The following is an 18,740-nucleotide window of genomic DNA, read 5'->3' on the forward strand; positions in this document are numbered from 1 at the left end:
ATACAGGTGATTTCAATCAGTTCGTCTTAAACCAGGTTGATGCACTGAATGCTTTTGATGAAGACCTAATCACAGGATTTGCCAGGTTAGTGGTATCGAATTTTTATGGAGATACTCAGTTTTGTTTGAGGCACTTCATAGCAATTAGTAGCGGAATTGTACTTTATTTAGAATCTCCACATTTTTTGCTATTAAAGCTTTATTTACACTTCTTTGGTGCTTACAAACACGCAGCTTTTCGGTTCACAAGACATTAACTGATGTACTGGTGTGGGTTGCTTGTGATGTTTTTATCAGCTGTTTGGACTCTCATTCTGACGGCACCCATTCAGATCCACTGGTGAGCAAGTGATGTAATGCTACATTTCTCCAAATCTGTTCCCATGAAGAAACAAACTCATCTACATCTTGGATGGCCGGAGGGTGAGTAGATTTTCAGCAAATGTTCATTTTTGGCTGAGCTATTCCTCTAAGAAGCAAGATATGGATACCAGAACCGATGTTGCTCATTAGAGCGCAACATGCTAAAGGTGCCCTAAATAAGCAGTTGTGCTCTAATGCAGCATCCAGGACTGCTATACGGCTTATAAAATGTTTTAAAAGACACCAGCAGTGAATGCCACGGAGATATTTGCTCTTTGTGAAATATTTCACCTGATGTTATGAACTGAGCGGTGTAATGCAGTGGTCAGACCTGTCTGTCTGATCTGGGTGTAGTTGTGATCTGGAGGGATGAGGAGGATGTTTAATGAGGAGCGTTTCCTGCTGTGAAGTCTGCAGTGACAATGCTGATGGTGAGAGAGTTGCAGGATCGAGTAAATGTCAGACTTCGACACAGAAAGCGTTGAGATCTCCCTTTGTCTTTCAGCTCAGTGTATGTTTGCTCTCGGCACATGAGTGGACAGAGGCTTTTCTGGCTAATACCACTGAAAACACTGTCTGTTTACCTCCTGCATAATGGAGGCTTTCTCATTTCAAACACAAAGCTACACTTGATCTCACATAAACACCTTATTGTTTCTTAAAAGTTTGCTGAGCATTGGGCTAATTGCCTGTGCAGGAGATGATCAGAAATGCCTTGCTTTAAATGCAATGAAGACAAGAATTGCAATAATGTATATAGTGGATATACCCTTCAGAATTGTGTGTTCATACTTTTATGTAAGTCCTATCACTTACCATGGTTTTATTGGAAGTGCAATGTAAGTACAATGTAAATACCATGGTATATTAATACACATGATGCATAGTGCTTATCAAAGTACCATGGTATTACCATTTAATACCGTCATTGTACTGTTTCTAAGCCTATATAACGGGTTTGGAAGCTGGTTAGAAAATAAAACACAGCTGTCTACACTGAGAGAGAGACGCGTTAAAATGTCACATGTACTATAGACAGTTTCATTAAAGACAGCGTTTTATTTTTGTCGTTTAGAAAATATTCTTTGTCATTTGTTTTCGCGTTTTTCTCTTATTTCACTGGAGCGCCATCTTGGTCTGTCACGCTCACCTGCGCGAGGTTGATGAATATTCAGTAGAGCGCGCTCCCATTGGTCGATTTTCTGCTGACCTTCTCATTAAGGCGGGGACAACGCGAAACGTCTATTTAATATTCATAAGCAGCCCTGCTGGGGTTTTTAGCGGTTGTGCTGCAGTAGCAGAAACGCAGTGAGGAGAAACAGACGAGCGTTATTACAGTAAAACATTACAGAAGAAAAGAAGTGAGAGCGTTTGTGTTTTTTTACAGGAGTTTCCTCAGGTTATGGTTTCATTCTCAGCTGTCTAATGGATCTAGTGCAGTTTTATCACCCGGAATCTTTTTCCTTCCCTTCTGAACAGAACAAGTAAGTAACTTTATTAATTTATATGAGCATAATTAGGCTTTTACTGTTGTATTGTACTTCATTTGGTTTGCTGGAACTTTGTTATATATATATATATACATATATATATATATATATATACATATATATTTTTATTTTTTTTAATTATTATTAGTTTTTTATTATTTAGTCATTTAGCAGATGCTTTTATCCAAAGCGACTTACAAATGAGGACAACAGAAGCAATCAGTTGTAGTATTAAAACAACTAAAAACAGATCCAAAACTAAAAGCTAAAACGTTATAGATACTACTTATACACATTTTAAAAATAAATAAATAAAATAAAAATTACAAACGCATACAACAAAATTTCAAAACTTAACATTTAAATGAAAAACAAAAAATAAAGCTAAAAACAATTCAAAATGTTAAAGAACAAAAGGTATAAGAGTATGATAATGATTCTAACATAACACTAAGCCAAACACCAAAAAAACAACTACATATGTGTATGTACAACCATACACACATGCATGTATATACATACACATTTATAAATTCAATATATATATTATTTCATTTCCATTTAGTTTATATATATATAATATTGTCATTTAGCATGTAATCATAGTTTCCCCTTTACTTTATAGTTAAATATACACTGTAAAAAAAATCCGTAAAAAAACGGCAGCTGTGGTTGCCGTAATTTTACCGTAAAAAAATATGGTAGCAACGTTTTAGGTTTTACGGTTTTAACTTAAATTTACAGTTAAATACCGTAAGTTCATTAACTGATATAATGTTAATATACCAACCTATTGAAGTACTGAAATCTGTTTTGTACCTCTGTAATACACTGATAACCACCAAATGCAGGAGGTGATGAGAAAGTCACATGATGAACCAAAGCCCATCACAAGCAGCTTTTAAATAATAACATATATAGAAGGTGCACAGTGCCATTCACACAAACACTAAACACCATCATGGTAACACGCATGAAACTGAAATAATGCAATAAACATTCATTTAACAACATTAGGTGTAAACACAACCCTAATATACAAAACTGATAAGGAAAAACTAAGAAGAAACATAGTTATTTCAACAAAAAAACATCACATTTGAAATGTAAAGCAGCAAATTCTGGGAATGTCAATTTACGGTTATTCACTGTAAATTATACGGCCTTTTTCACTTCCAAAAACGGTATACTACCGTAAAATTAATGTCCAATACATGTAATGTCCAATACAGTTTTTCACTGTATATAGTAGGGGAATTTACCGTTAACCATTTAACAGGTTTTTACTGTAGCATTTTTACAGTCTTTTACCGTTAAATTCACGGTAATTTTTTACAGTGTAGGATATACAGGATCATATAGAAACAAATTAAACAAAAAGGCTCTAATGTTCTTGCACTGATTAAAGGAGATCCCATATTAATTTATATTATGTAGTAACAATTATAAAAATAGTAAATGTGTTTTTCCATAAATCAGCAACTTATCAATAATAAATATTTTAGATGCACATTCCACTTGCAAACTCTCTATCATCATCAGACTAAGATAACTAGATTCAAGTTTCCAATCAGAACTAAAATAATACAATAAGAGAACCTGTTTAATTTCCACAAAAACTTTTTATACTTCAACCTGTGATTTCTGGGTTCTTTAAAACACCACATAACATTCCTCAAGTTTTTTAGAAAACATCATGCTTTAAAGGACCCAGAAACCAATATGTTGATCGGAAGAACATGTAATGTACCATCAACTATTGACCAACCTTCATTTTGAACAGAGGGAATGATTACTGTGTACTTGAAGTAAGAATTGTAGTGATCACTTTGAAAGAATTGAGAAACTATGGAATTGAGGCAGAGCGCTTTTAATAAGCACACGTTCTGGCAGCGTTCGCCGAACATTTTACAGCAATAGCATTTGAGATGTGTGATGGAGTCACAGGTAATTCCTCTGGATCCCAGACAAAAAACCCTGATGGGCTTTAGGATCACGTTACTGGCCGCTGTGTGTGTGTGTGTGTGTGAGAGAGAGATGGAGTGATAAAACAGGTGTGTTCAGGTGCTGTGTGTGCTGTAAACATTTTGTCTGACTTGGTGGGAAATATAGTTGTGCTGATAAAAAGGAAAACCACTAATTTGCTGTTCTGTCAGATTGGAGATCATTTCAGGGTTCCATGCACTGTAAAACAAATCCTGGTAAATTTACAGTAAAAATGGTTTAAGGTTCATCAAAATAGTCTTTCTGTCAACCATGGCTAATAAAAATACAAACATTATAAACATAAACAACCTGTAGAACATGTACAGCATGACCTGCACAAGGACAAACACCATCAGGGTGACACACGTGATGTTAAAATAATGCTTTTACGGCTATTAGTTTTAATGCTGTTTAAACATGAAACAAACCTACACTACTGTTCAGAAGCTTGGGGTCGGTACGATTTTTTTTTTAGGATTTTGAAAGAAGTCTCTTCTGCTCACCACGGCTGTATTTATTTGATCAAAAGTACAGTAAAACAGTAATAATGTGAAATATTAGAATTGTAACTCTTTTCTGTTGTAATATATTTTAAAATGTAATTTGTTCCTGTGACGCAAAGCTGGATTTTCAGCATCGTTACTCCAGCCTTCAGTGTCACACGATCCTTCAGAAATCATTCTAATATGCTGATTTGCATTGCATATGATTATCAATGATGAAAACAGTTGTGCTGCTTCATATTTTTGTGGAAACCTTGAAACATTCTTTCAGGATTCTTTGATGAATAGAAAGTTTAAAAGAACGGCATGTATTTGAAATAAAAATGTTTTGTAACATTTTAAATTACTTTATCCTTTTTAAAAAAAAATCAAACCCCCATTTTCAAATGTACATATAAATAAATATGTACATATATATTATTATTATTTTTTTTATTTTTTTTTGTACTAATTATGAGATGACATCATTTACTTAAAACATTTTTACATTGTTTTTTTTTTTTGTGTGTTTGAAATAAAATAATAATTTGCTATAAAATGTGTATTTTCTTTCATATGGATTTGACTATAAATTAATGCACTTGGTGCGGTAAAATTACATGTATTGTTTTTTAATCTGTTTTTATATCATTTATATGGCTAGAAATTTGAATTAAAGTATTAATATTTTTATCATTTTATGATGAGGTCAAATGCTACATGTTTTTAATGTAGCATTTGACCTCTTTCTTGTAAAATATCTAGCATTTACAGTGTGTGTGATAGTAATCAAATTATTAAGACAATTTCATTATCTTTATTACTTTATTGTAATAAAGATAATGCAGGCATGCATTTGTCTGTTTCTTAATTCTCATTATTCTCTTCATTTGCAAAGCTTTCTGGACATGATGTCAATCGACGGCCACTGTCCTGCCTACATCAAGACCGAACCGTCGAGCCCTTCTTCCCTGTCGGACAGTCTGACCCAGCACAGTCCCGGGGCGTCGTCGGATGCTGGGAGCAGCTACAGTTCAGTAACTAAAGGGAAGCCAACAGGTCTGGACTCTCCCGCTTCATACACTGCGGCTGAGGCGGCTCTTAGGCCTCCCGGCGCCCCCTGCAGGCTGCTGGAGGAAACACAGGTGAAGGGTGGATACGGGCTGAGCTCGGGCCCCAAACGCTTGTGTCTGGTGTGTGGAGACGTTGGGTCTGGTTTTCACTATGGAGTGGCTTCATGCGAGGCCTGCAAAGCGTTTTTCAAACGTACCATTCAAGGTCAGGATGCCATCCTGATGTCTGTTTGTGTGTCCATCCTTCAATGTTATTTAGTAGCATTGATATACTATTATCGTTTCTGCTAATATTTTGAATTTGATTCTGAATTTTCTGTTTTTATTTTTGGTTAAAGTTTTAGATTTTGTGTGTGTGTGTGTGTGTGTATGTAATTTTTATTAGTTTTTTTTTTGTGTGTGTTTTTATTAAGTTTTAGTTATTTTAGAACCGAAAACAATGCTGCCTTGGCATCTAGCTGAAATAAAATTAGTTAGAATTTTTTTATATTTTGTTTTATTTCAATTAATGATTATTTTATTTCATGTAATGAACCTGTTTTATGGCTTTAGTTTTGATGATTACGCTGTATTAAATATATTTAATACATAGTAAGTGAAACTTTCTTTTGGTTCATTTTCACGTGAACACATTGCTCAGTATCCAGTGTGATGTGCTTTGTTTATATACTACACATTTTGACAAATATAGTAGGTGATTCAGGTGTTTAAAAGTTTAGGGTCAATAAATTGATCAAAAGTGACAGTAAAGACTTCTGTTTCAAATAAATGCTGTTCTTTTGAAAGTTCAATGCATGAAAGAACCCAGAAAAATGCATCATGGTTTCCACAAAAATATGAAGCAACACAACTAAAATATTCAAAAGCATGAAGCAGCACAAATGTTTTCAACATTGATAATAATCAGAAATGTTTCTTGAGCAGCAAATCAGCATATTAGAAAGATTTCTGAAGGATCATGTGACACTGAAGACTGGAGTAATGATGCTGAAAATTCTGCTTTTATCACAGGAATAAATTACATTTTGAAATATATTGTAACAATATTACTGTATTTTTGATCAAATAAATGCAGTTCGTCTAGTTAGTGAAAGTGTGTCTGCGTGTTTAGTATACAGTTGTTGCTAGATGAATATTTTGATGATGATGGTCTGTTTGTCTCTGTCAGGTAATATCGAGTACAGTTGTTCGGTCAGCAGAGACTGTGAGATCACTAAAAGGAGGAGAAAGTCCTGTCAGGCCTGCCGCTTCACTAAGTGTCTGTCTGTGGGAATGCTGCGAGAAGGTGAGAGCGTGTGTTAATGAATCTCATAAAAACAGTCACATTTCACTACAGAATCCAAAGAAAATGAAGCCGGTTGTACGCGATTATTTTTATAATGTTTTTTGTATGTTTAATGTGCTAATGTAATGGGCTTAATTGTCATCAAATTCTAACTATACATTTTATTTTTGCCATGTTCTTGACAGGTTTTGTGAGATTCGCTACATGCAGTGCAATAAAAAACATGAATGGCACTCTAAGCAGGTTCTTTTGATTGGTTTTGCTATGAAAGTGTCTGAGATTAAACACACACATATATATCACGGGCTTCTGGAATATGCAGCTGTACACAAGTGCTTTCATAAACGCAAATGTAAAAATAATAATTATATGCAGTCAGCAAATAGGCAAAGAGTGTTATATTAGTGCAGGTGTGGAGTCACATTACTGCCAAAAACGTAGAAAAGACTGTTTCCTGTTTCATGCAGCTGTTTATTGCAGTCAAACTCTTTATTTCTACATAATGAGCAAGTTGTTTTTCTCATCCCAGGATCTATTTTATGTTTTTCATTGTGTGTGTGTGTGTGACTCAGGTGTGCGTTTGGACCGGGTGCGAGGAGGACGGCAGAAATATAAGAGGAGAATCGACTCTGATTCCAGCATCTACTGCAGTGTCCAGCAACCTCACAGAAAGCATTGTAAGAACCACACTGCATCTCAGTGTATGTGTTTACCATACGTCCTGTTTTTCCTGGACATGTCCTGGCCAGCATTTCTAAATTGCCAAAAAATGTCTGGGTTTTGGCTTGGTTTTACTATAAAGTGCAACAGTCGGATTCCGGAAGCCATCAAGCCATCTTTTTTGCATTGTTTCAACTTACAGTATATTTTGAATAATTGTGTTTAACAGCAGAATCCCTGGTGAAAAACAACATTACCCACGATGCTGTGTAGAAAATCGCATCAAACGAACACTGAGCTACGCCCACTCCCATGATGCACTGCAAATGACATAATCGAATGCATATTTTGCAATAAATAAAATTTGTTTCTATATATACAATCAGCAACTTTAAATGGATAGTTGAATTTCTCCATCATTTTTAATTCGATTTTGTCATTTGCAATGGTTCATGTTTCAAGCCCGTTAAGTACACAGTCTGGCACCTTTGCCTTTTTGTCCGATTTTCAAATACTTCTTTGCTTCAAATAAAAGTTTGTAATGTTGTGATTCTTCTCATAGATGGTTAGTTTGGTTCATAGCTTACAGCGCTTTAACAAACACTTTTTTTTAAATCCCTATGGGAAAAATGAATGGAAAAAATACTTGTTGAAAACGTGGGCGGGCATCAATGCACTCTATTCATACTTGCTGAAGGTAATGACTGAAAAGGAGTTTGACCAATAGCGTGCAGGCAATGTTCATAATCAACCAATCAGGCGGGATCTTCAGAGAACGGTCAAAGTAATACAACTAGATAATATATGCAAGTATATGAGAACTGTAGAGAGCATGTCATCAGGAAAACAAAGCCGAAACCTGGACATTTTTGGCAATTTAGAAATCCCGTAGGGAAAATGTATGATGTAAAAATTTGTGCTAATATTCTGTGTTTCTTTTCGTTAGCACCCTGCAGCGCTCAGGGGGAGAATAAGGTGGTGGCCCTGCTGTTGGGGGCGGAGCCAGAGAAGGTGTGTGCCATGCCTGACCCCGCCCTCCCCGACAGTGACATCAAAACCCTGACGACCCTGTGTGACCTCGCCGACAGAGAGCTCGTGCTGAACATCAGCTGGGTCAAACACATACCAGGTACTAACAGACCAAAGAGACTTTAATCACACACACACACACACACACACACACACATGTATTATCTACCATTTGTTTTGGATACACAGAGACAAAGTGCTGTTAGTTCGGATGTGCTTCTGTGTAACCTAACGACACACACATTCTGTGACACTGGAATGTCAAATGCATTAGATGCTTTCAAATGAATTTGATTATGAAATGTCTTCCTGTACACAAGTCATCAGCCCTTTTAGCAGCTCTAAAGTTAAACACATTCACACACACATTTATGTATCTTTTATGGTGTGTTCATGGTCACTCGCTCTAGATTACTCGCGGGATGTTTTTCGTGTCACTCGAAACAGCGCGATCAACCATGGTGGAGATAACTACCATCGCTGTTTTGTACCTGTTGTCAAAAAGTCTCAAATACAATGGAAAGCCAAACGCCGACGTGTCTGGGTTCACAGCACCATCCAGAGGAGGATGAATAACGTTAGGATCCTGTATTAATGTGTGTGTTACATTTTACTACTGTATATATACAATGATATTACTATTATTTTTATTATTGATAGCAGCATCAACGTGTCAAGAAACTCTTCGCTGATTGGCTTGCGCGAGAACGCGTCATGCGAATTTTCCGCTCGAGTTGACATTTTTTAACTTGCATAGAAGACTAGATTGAGGCGAATATCGTGTGTTCATGGCAAACGCGTCGCACATTTCGCGTCGCCCAGCACGAATTCACCTCTATTTGCGTCTTTGCGTTGACTTTGTATGTAATCTACTCGCGTGAATAATTACATTCGTGTGTGGTGTGAACACACTGTTAGTCTTTCGTTGGTATTAAAGCTAGTATATAAATATATACTCTACAGACGACTGTAACGTTTGCTTTATTTATAAATTATTTTTCCGAGGACGCCCTCTGTCCTCATTCTTCGAGGTTTCATCAGATTTCGCTCACTTTTACAACTATATCTCAGTATCTTAGTACACACACACACACACACACACACACAGAACTGGCCAGCACCTGTTTTTGTGTTGATACTGGCCTCTGTAGTAATGCTTACAAAACAAAACACAAAACCAGGTGTGTGTGTGTGTGTGTGTGTGTGTGTGTGTGTGTGATTCTCTTTAACACGTGACTGTTTGAATGCATAGTTTTGTGCACTGGATTACAGTATTTGGTAAATAAACACTAGTAGTTCACATTTGAACAGAGACACCGTGAGTGAATAAGTACATGAGTACATACAACAGACTTCTGTTGTTTTTATAAAAGGTTAATAATACCGGCTACACAAATTCTGACAACGAATGCAAAAATCAATTTTTAATCAGTATTTTTGTTTCGTTTTCACGTAAATATATCTAGACATTCTTAAAGATTTATTCTTTAAGATTTCAAGATAAATTAACTTGGGAAATACAATTGGACAACACATTAAAACTTGTTTTCAGAGAATACGTCTTTATACATTTATGTACAGTATATGTTGTACAAAAAAAACACATTATAATATTTAAAAAATACATTTCATTTCAGAAAATTTGTACAAGGACTATTCAGCCCTTTTACATAAAAATGTTTGCAATTCAAAATATAAAACTAATTTCTATATTTTTTTATATAATTTTGTGAGGTCTGTACCTCAAAACAATAGTTAAATTTACAATTAAAAAACGATATATATATATATATATATATATGTGTGTGTATGTATGTATATGTATGCACATACACATTTTATATTATTATATCTTAAAATTATATATAACTATTATAATTGTTAGATATTTTTTCAATAATTTGATATTTATATACTTCTACATTTTATATTTTTATTTTATATTAATCTTTATTCTTTTTACTGAACAACAAAACAACACTTTATTTTAAAAACATACTTTTTTTTTGTTTGTTTAGCTCACTTCTGTGAACAGTTTTGTCCCCAAAGTATAACTAACTGTGTGTGTCCATGTTATGATGACCAAATGTTCTCACAATGAGAGTAAAACCTGACATTTTTGACCTTGTGGGGATTATTTTAATCCCTATGAGGAAAACATCTTATAAAACATACTAAATAGTTTTTTTTTAAATGTAAAATATATATATATATTTTAAATATCTTTGAATATACAGTTTGTACAGTATAAAAATCATTATGTCTATGGAAAATCCCCTCAAAACATAAAAACCCAATGTGTGTGTGTGTGTGTGTGTGTGTGTGTGTGTGTGTGTGCATGTGTGTTTTACATACACAGGAGCAGTTGTGTGTGTTCATGTCAACAGTGTGTGACAGCAGCATTGTCTTTTCCCCGGCGTCTGAAGCAGGACGTACAATAGAAGATGACATTGCTAATTTAAATGGCTCTGGGGTTGTTTTATTTGTGTTGTTTGAGTGTCACAAGGGCCCTTTGATTCCGTTAACACATTTCACAGACGTCGATACAACTGCGTCCCCGGAGCTCAGCATGAACGGCAGCGCTGCCTCATTCAGCCCGCGATCGATCAGCGCTGAGATCCAATCAGCTAATGAACGTCACTCAGGAGGAGAGCGAGTCATTACAGCCCCTGATAAACATCAGTGATGGGTGAAAAATCAAATCAAAGCTCCTCTCCTCCTTCACCACACCAAACTAATCACTGGCTTTTTAATTAAGTGTGAGAGAATGTGAATGAGAGAGACTGGTCCGTCATTGACGCTGTTCTTCAGGGACAAACCTCTGTCACACACATACACAGAGAAGCTTTCTTTCCTAACAGAGGTCACAGTCCAGTGTGAAATTAGCTTTAAAATAAGGTGGGTTTTATCTGCCAGATTTAAAGGTCATTTCCATTCATCTGATTCAATATCTCCGAGGCAGATTTTTAGCTGATCAGTTGTATTTATTTAGACATTTGACTGATTGTTTTTCAAATATAGTTAAGTGATTAATTAGATAAATTTTACTTAGCTGGTTGGTATTGAAATTATTTGGTTATTTAGCTATTGAGTTAGTACTCTGTCAGCTTGTTTGAGTTATATAGCTGACTATGTACTTATTTACTGTAGGTGATTAGCTAGTTATTTAGTTTGTTTATCAGATTAGTTGTTTTGGAAATTAGTTGTTTGTTTAGATATTTAGATGATTGTTAGTTGGCTGATTATTTACTTAGCTGTTTTGTATTACTTAGCTGAGTAGAAGTTTAGTTAATTAAAGGATTAGTTATTTAGCTGGTTATGTTTGTTTATTTATTTATTGATTTATTTGATCTGATTAGTTGTTTTGGAAATTAGTTGTTTATTTAGATATTTAAGCGACTGGTTATTTAACTATTTAGCTGTTTATTTACTTATAGGTGTTTCGTATTACTCATTTTGCAGATTAGTGGTTTAATTAGTTACTTAGGTGATTCGTTTGTTAATTATTTGATTATTTAGTTAGGTGATCATATGTTGTTTATCGTTTATTTAAATTATGTGATTAGTTATTTATGTAGTTTATCTTAGTTGTTTAGGAAATTAGTTGTTTATTTAGATATTTAGGTGTTTTTTTTATTTATTTAACTATTTATAGCTGATTATTTACTTATTTAGGTGTTTTGTATTACTCGTTTAGCTACTTATTTAATTAAGTGATTAGTTATTTTGTTATTTATGATGATTTATTTATTTACTTGTTTAGGAAAATAGTTGTTCATTTTGATATTTATGTGATTAGTTGTTTATTTAGTTTATCTTATTAGTTGTTTAGGAAATTAGATGTTTATTCCGATATTTAGGTTGCTTATTTAGCTATTTATCTGTTTAGGTGTGTAGTATTACTTTAGTTGATAAGTATTTAGGTGATTAGTTGTTTTAGTTATCTGATAATTTACTTATTTAGGTCATGATTAATTTTTTTAGCTGTTCATGGAATTATTTGTATTGGTTATTTATTTAGTTTGTTTATCTTATTAGTTGTTTAGAAAATTAGATGTTTATTTAGATATTTAGGTGATAGGTTATTTATTTAGCAGTGTATTTACTTATTTAGGTGTTTAGCAGATTCATTCGTTATTTAGGTGATTGGTTGTTTTAGTTATTTAGCTGAATATTTACTTGTTTAGGTGGTGATTGTTGAGGATTTATTTATCGGAGTTGTTTAGATATTTAGGTGCTTTTATTATTTCTTTACCCGATTATTTAGATAAGTTGCTTATTTAGTTATGTGTTATTTTTTTAAGCATACGGTTATCTGATGATTCACTCCATCACTCTTGCAGGTTTCTCCAGCCTCTGTCTGTCCGATCAGATGAGTCTCCTGCAGAGTGCTTGGATGGAGATCCTAATCCTGCATGTGGCTTTCCGCTCGCTGCTCTGCGAGGACAAGCTGGTGTTTGCAGAGGATTACATCATGGATGCTGAACAGGCCAAATCAGCAGGTCTTCTGGAGCTCCACAAAGCCATATTACAGCTGGTGCGCAGGTACAGATCCATGAAGCTGGAGAGAGAAGAGTTTGTAACTCTGAAAGCCATCGCTCTCGCCAACTCAGGTAAAGATACAGGTACTTTCATAGAACATTTCTGCAAGGACTATTTAAACAAGGGAACAGATTTGGAGAAATTTAGTATTCCATCACTTGCTCACCAATGGATCCTCTGCAGTGAATGGGTGCCGTCAGAATGAGAGTCCAAACAGCTGATAAAAACATCACCATAATCCTCAAGTAATCCACACCACTCCAGTCCATCAGTTAATGTCTTATAAAGTGAAAAGCTGCCAGTTTGTAAGAAACAAATCCATCACTGGACTCTCATTCTGACGGCACCCATTCACTGCAGAGGATCCATTGGTGAGCAAGTGATGTAATGCTACATTTTTCCAAATCTGTTCCAATGAAGAAACAAACTCATCTACATCTTGGATGGCCTGAGGGTGAGGAAATTTCAGTCAATTTTAATTTTTGGGTGAACTATTCTTTTACATGAACGTCAGTGCAAAAATGGCTAATAGCAACCTTAGATATTGACTAAGTAATGTAATAGACACATTACCTAGTCAATATTTTTGACCTGAATGACCCGATGTTTTGATTCCCTCTCTCAGACTCGATGCATATAGAGGATGTGGAGGCCGTTCAGGGTCTGCAGGACTCTCTCCATGAAGCCCTTCTGGATTATGAGTGTGTCCATCACAGGGAAGACCCTCGACGGACAGGGAAACTCATCATGACCCTTCCGCTCCTCCGCCAGACCTCCGCCAAAGCCGTACAGCACTTCTGCAGCATCAAGCAGGACGGACGCGTCCCCATGCACAAACTCTTCCTGGAACTTCTGGAGGCCAATGTCTGATCCTTAACCTGATTGGACCGTCAACCAGAGGTGACACGCCCCTCCTGCACACGATTGGATGAAGGGTTATTCACACATCCAGGGGAAACAACAGACACTTGCCAGGACATATAACAATAATACAGGATATACTCAAGACAAATACAGTTTCATATAGTTGAGGATAAGATAACTGTAAAAAAAAAGAAGAAGTATCAAATATACACTGCTGTTCAAAGTTTTTTTTTTTTTAAATGAAATTAATGAGTTTATTCAGCAAGAATTAATTAAATTGATCAAAAGTGCCAGTAAAGATATTTATAATGCTGAGATTTCTATTTCAAGTAAATGCTGTTCTTTTAGTTTTTCTATTCATCAAAGAATCCACAACACATGTATTATCGTTTCTAGAAAAATATGATCTGTTTTCAACATCGATAATAAGAAATGTTCCTTGAGCAGCAAAAGCAGCATATTAGAATGATTCACTGAAGGCTGGAGTAATGATGCTGAAAATTCAGCTTTGCAGCACAGGAATAAATTACATTTTAAAATATATTCAAACAGAACACAGTTCATTTAAACTGTAATAATATTTCACAATATTACTGATTTTACTGTATTTTTTATCAAATAAATGCAGCCTTGGTGAGCATAAAAGAGTTTTTTCAAAAACAAATCGTACGGAGCCCAAACATTTAAACGGTGGTGTATCAGTGAGTGCTGGATGTGAATATCATTAAATTATTGGAAAAAAACGACATCTCAAATTGAAGGCATTCATTGTTTGCATTTTCATTTATCCAAGTTATTCAAGTTATTTTTATTCCGTTTTCAAAAGAGCTTTATCACATTAGAGAGTGTCATCCTTGCCAAATAAATAGTAGTCAATAATTGCTCTTCTGACACCGATATGAAGAAAAAAAGTGTTAAACAACATCTACTACAGAATTTAAGGTAAAGGGCTCAGAGATGCAGTCTAGACAGAAATATAACGTATAGATGAACAGCATTTAAGTGCGCAAACATCAAATAGAGATCAAAGTACCAAAGCACTTTTATTGAGTGACATGATTAGCATTATAGATAATGTTCTAATGAAGGATTTTTTGTCTCCAGATGCTCATAAATAGATCTGCACACAGCTGCACAACCAAAGCTGATTGCAGCTTTTATTTATTCCATTTTTGCCATGTTTTACCACATGAACATTTCAGCACACCAAATTAGAAGGTTCTTGCTCAGTCAGTGACAGAAAAGAAAAGCCATAGCAATATCTGTTTTCAGCCATACACAGAGATGGGAAAGTATCTTCTGAAGCAATAACCGAACACATTTGAATTACTGAATTCGTCTTTGAATGAGATCCACCTCAAAGAAATAGTTCACCCAAAAAGAAAAATTCAGTCATTTACTCGTTCAATACTGAGGCATTTCATACATGTTGTGATGATCAAATATGAATATGTTTACTATAATAACACTACAAGATACAAGTATTTAAATGAGTTAGTAGAGAGAAATGTGTCTGTAAATATGAATAACAGAGCAGACTGATTCTCCGGTGACGTTCCTTCAGTCTCTGTGAGGAATTCTGACTCTGTTATTTGAGGTTCTGTGTGTTTTTCAGCATTTCTGCTTGTGAAGGTTAGGTTTGTGGATGTTGTACAACGCTCTCAATTGTGTCTCCTCATTATCTGTTTGATTATATGCAATAACTTTTTGTAATAAATGTCAAAAACAGTCAACAATAATGCATTAAACAGTGGACTTCACTTACGTTCTGGCATCTGTGTTTTTCATCTGTGATTTGAAGACTTGAGATGTTTTTTTCCCAGCAGGAATTAAAACACTTCTGTTAGGAGAGCAAACACCGGTCTGGGTTATATTCACTAAAAACAAACTGATTATTCTGCTTATGAGCTGCATGCATCACATTAATTTGTGTTCAAACACAAAAATGTCAAATTATTTAATTCTGGATTATGGCAGTCTGATTGTTTCCTCGTCAAAAAAGAACTGCATGACAAATATAAAAAAGCACAGAAGTGTAAATTTGACTTTAAACACTGAGATTAGCAAATATTCATGCATCATACCATGAATTAAAATAAATCATTACTTTGAGTTAGATAGTACAGTCGTTAGGTCTGGTGATTTAGTGACAGTGATTTTGCTGTGGTTGCTAGGGTGTTTTGACTGGTTGCCAGGGTGTTACTATAGTACTTTATGTGGTTGCCGGGGTATTCTGGGTAGTTACTTACTGGTCTGTAGATACCTCTATCAATGTTTGTCTGCAGGATTTTTTTTCTCTGAGAAAGAGAGATCATGGTAATGGCTGTTGTAGCTTTATGTCTATGAATAATCGAGCTAATCGATGCAGATGAATTATCATGCTGTCAGACGCTCCACCCGCATCATTTCACAGGCCGTCAGGAGCCATCAACACATTAGTGTCTCTGCATTGAGAGATGCCACATGAGTCATTAATGAGGCAAGGATAAAAGTTGCTTACATTGGAAGAACCCTGTACGGCTCTGCTAACAGAATGAAAATCTAAGTGTGTGTGTGTGTGTGTTTTGAGCTTGCAGGACAGATCCCGCTCTCAATTTCTGTGACTATCACTATCTTTGTAGTTGGGAAGTACCATATTTTATAATATTTTCTGAAAAAGATTTGTGCATGTCTGTCCAAAACTCTAGGGACCCCGCTGTATGTATTGAGTGTTACATTTTAAGCCTTGCTTATAATAACAAATGTTACACAGTTTTAAAATATTTATAATATTATGACACTTACATTGTAATAATAAATTGAGATGGACATTGAAATATTTATCGTTGTAATTGTTATCTTAAACGTTTTCAACTTCAAAACTGACGTTTATAAGGTCTATAGTGTATAGGACCAGAGTTGCCAGGTCCGCTTATAATACACGACTTTGGGCTTCTTCTTTTATTTTATTTTTTTTGTTAAATTGCTTGAAAAATTCCCGGGTTGCGATTTTTATTTTATTTTTATTTTTTGGCTTATTTAAAAAAAAATACGGTTGCTTGTAAGGAAAATCAGACAAGCAACTTAGTCTCTTTACATTTATGTTCGCTGTATTCTCCAGTGCATTGATTTAAACTCTGTCTGCTCACAGCTAATAGCCAATCAGTGCAATAATAAAAGTGCTGTAGCGTAATTCGTCAAACTTTCCTCCCCCTCGCTGGAGAAAAATCTCCTTCAACATGAAGGTGTGTGATGCTGTAATCCAAGCGATGATAGTACAAACCCAATTCCAAAAAAGTTGGGACACTGTACAAATTGTGAGTAAAAAAGGAATGGAATAATTTACAAATCTCATAAACTTATATTTTATTCACAATAGAATATAGATAACATATCAAATGTTGAAAGTGAGACATTTTGAAATGTCATGCCAAATATTGGCTCATTTTGGATTTCATGAGAGCTACACATTCCAAAAAAGTTGGGACAGGTAGCAATAAGAGGCCGGAAAAGTTCAATGTACATATTTTGCCAATTTGCAACTTATTAGGTCAATTGGCAACATGATTGGGTATAATAATAGAGCGGGATGAATTTCTTTTATAAGGTACATTTTTAATTTTTACAATGTTTTTGTAGTGTGTTAATTATCGCGGGCTATAATAAAAAAACAAGTAGGCCTATACTAACAGTATGTGCATTTGATTCAAATATATTTTATTGCGCTATAAATATGTGGCTATGTTACAGCTCCCCCTTAAAGCTCTTGTCTTTTTCTCATTTCCATTCCTATTCTGTTCACAGGTGATCGGAGATGAGTGATAGTGCGCGCCTCCCGCTTTATTGCAGTTTGCTGTTTTTGCTTTTCAAAAAAAAGAGTGGTTTCAGTTTACAGGGTTTCTGCGGGTCCTTCAAAAGTCTTACATTTAGCTGTCAAATTTAAGGTCATAAAAAGTCTTAAATGGTACAGGAAAATTAGGCTAATTATGATTTCAATAGGTGTTAAATTTGAGGACGGAAAGACCAGAATTGTGATATGGCTTAATGTGACGATTAAACTTCAAAAGGCTATTGATTTCATGAAATAAACATGAGCGCTGCACTTTTCAAAGTCAAGAGAATGAATGTGCATTTTCAATAAGCCCATCTGCTGTTTTTGTTCAGACCAACGCTAAAATCAATGTTAATTCATATATTAATTGACTGATAAAAATTAAGTTAATATAATAATTGATACTTTTGACATCCATTTTCTTATAAGTGGTTTAAAGGCTGAAAACCTTTTTGTGAAAACCTGTATCTGAACTGTAAATCACGTTATTCCATAACCCATACCGTACCCCGGTATTAATTGTATTTGTGCAAGTCTTAAAAAGCCTTAAATTTGAGCTTGCAAATAGTACCCTGGATTAATATGTTGCAGGCTCATTTTTGGTAATAAATAATTGATGATAAATAATACTGATGATAATAAATAATAAAATAATACTGGGCTTGTTTTTAAAGCTTTGGTTGCTTGCTTATTTGCCTCGTGAGAGTTGGCAACAGTGTAGGCAAAACGTGCACGTTTTTTACAAGCAAGAGACCATAAAATCACCGTGAAATCAAAATGGACTATTCTTATTTTTTATGTAATATTTCAGTGTTTATTATAAATGATTTATGCATGCACATCATTATTTTCACTCATAAATTGAAAACCGCACCGCTGAGAGGAGAGGAGCTCATATGCTCTGCTTTCTTTCAGGCTGAAAGTGAGTTAGTGTGATTAATTACATCTGCAGATGATTTTATCCCGGAGTGCATTAATTCACTAATAAAGCCTCAATGTCTCAAACGCGACCAGGCGAAACGTGAATGCTGAGCAGGGAATTAATGGATTAGCATTTCAGCGTCATGATAAATTAAATCCGCTCGGTTTAATATAGTGAGCACTTTACATCAGGAACTGACTCATCCAGGGGCCTCATATAGGTCTATCTGATCA

The 18,740-nt window shown here is 34.9% G+C and overlaps 1 protein-coding gene across 1 annotated transcript; it reads left to right on the top strand.

The window, feature by feature from the left end:
* Positions 1-392: 392 nt before the first annotated feature.
* LOC107550385 (estrogen-related receptor gamma-like) lies at positions 393-13,978 on the top strand. The gene is made up of 8 exons (XM_016231644.1): positions 393-423; positions 1,751-1,847; positions 5,220-5,599; positions 6,563-6,679; positions 7,252-7,356; positions 8,286-8,468; positions 12,712-12,981; positions 13,536-13,978. Exons 2-8 carry the CDS (start codon positions 1,789-1,791, stop codon positions 13,778-13,780), a joined length of 1,359 nt encoding a protein of 452 aa, XP_016087130.1. The 5' UTR covers positions 393-423; positions 1,751-1,788; the 3' UTR covers positions 13,781-13,978.
* Positions 13,979-18,740: the final 4,762 nt, after the last annotated feature.

The sequence above is a fragment of the Sinocyclocheilus grahami genome, unplaced genomic scaffold (assembly GCF_001515645.1).
Source record: "Sinocyclocheilus grahami isolate Dianchi unplaced genomic scaffold, SAMN03320097.WGS_v1.1 scaffold397.1, whole genome shotgun sequence".
Taxonomy (NCBI): domain Eukaryota; kingdom Metazoa; phylum Chordata; class Actinopteri; order Cypriniformes; family Cyprinidae; genus Sinocyclocheilus; species Sinocyclocheilus grahami.

Bases quoted from the DNA above. Each gene is read 5' to 3' on its own strand.
- LOC107550385 (XM_016231644.1), top strand. From the start codon at position 1,789: ATGGATCTAGTGCAGTTTTATCACCCGGAATCTTTTTCCTTCCCTTCT. The intron at 6,680-7,251 runs GTGAGAGCGTGT...TGTGTGACTCAG, and splicing joins TGTGGGAATGCTGCGAGAAG to GTGTGCGTTTGGACCGGGTG. The intron at 8,469-12,711 runs GTACTAACAGAC...TCACTCTTGCAG, and splicing joins CTGGGTCAAACACATACCAG to GTTTCTCCAGCCTCTGTCTG.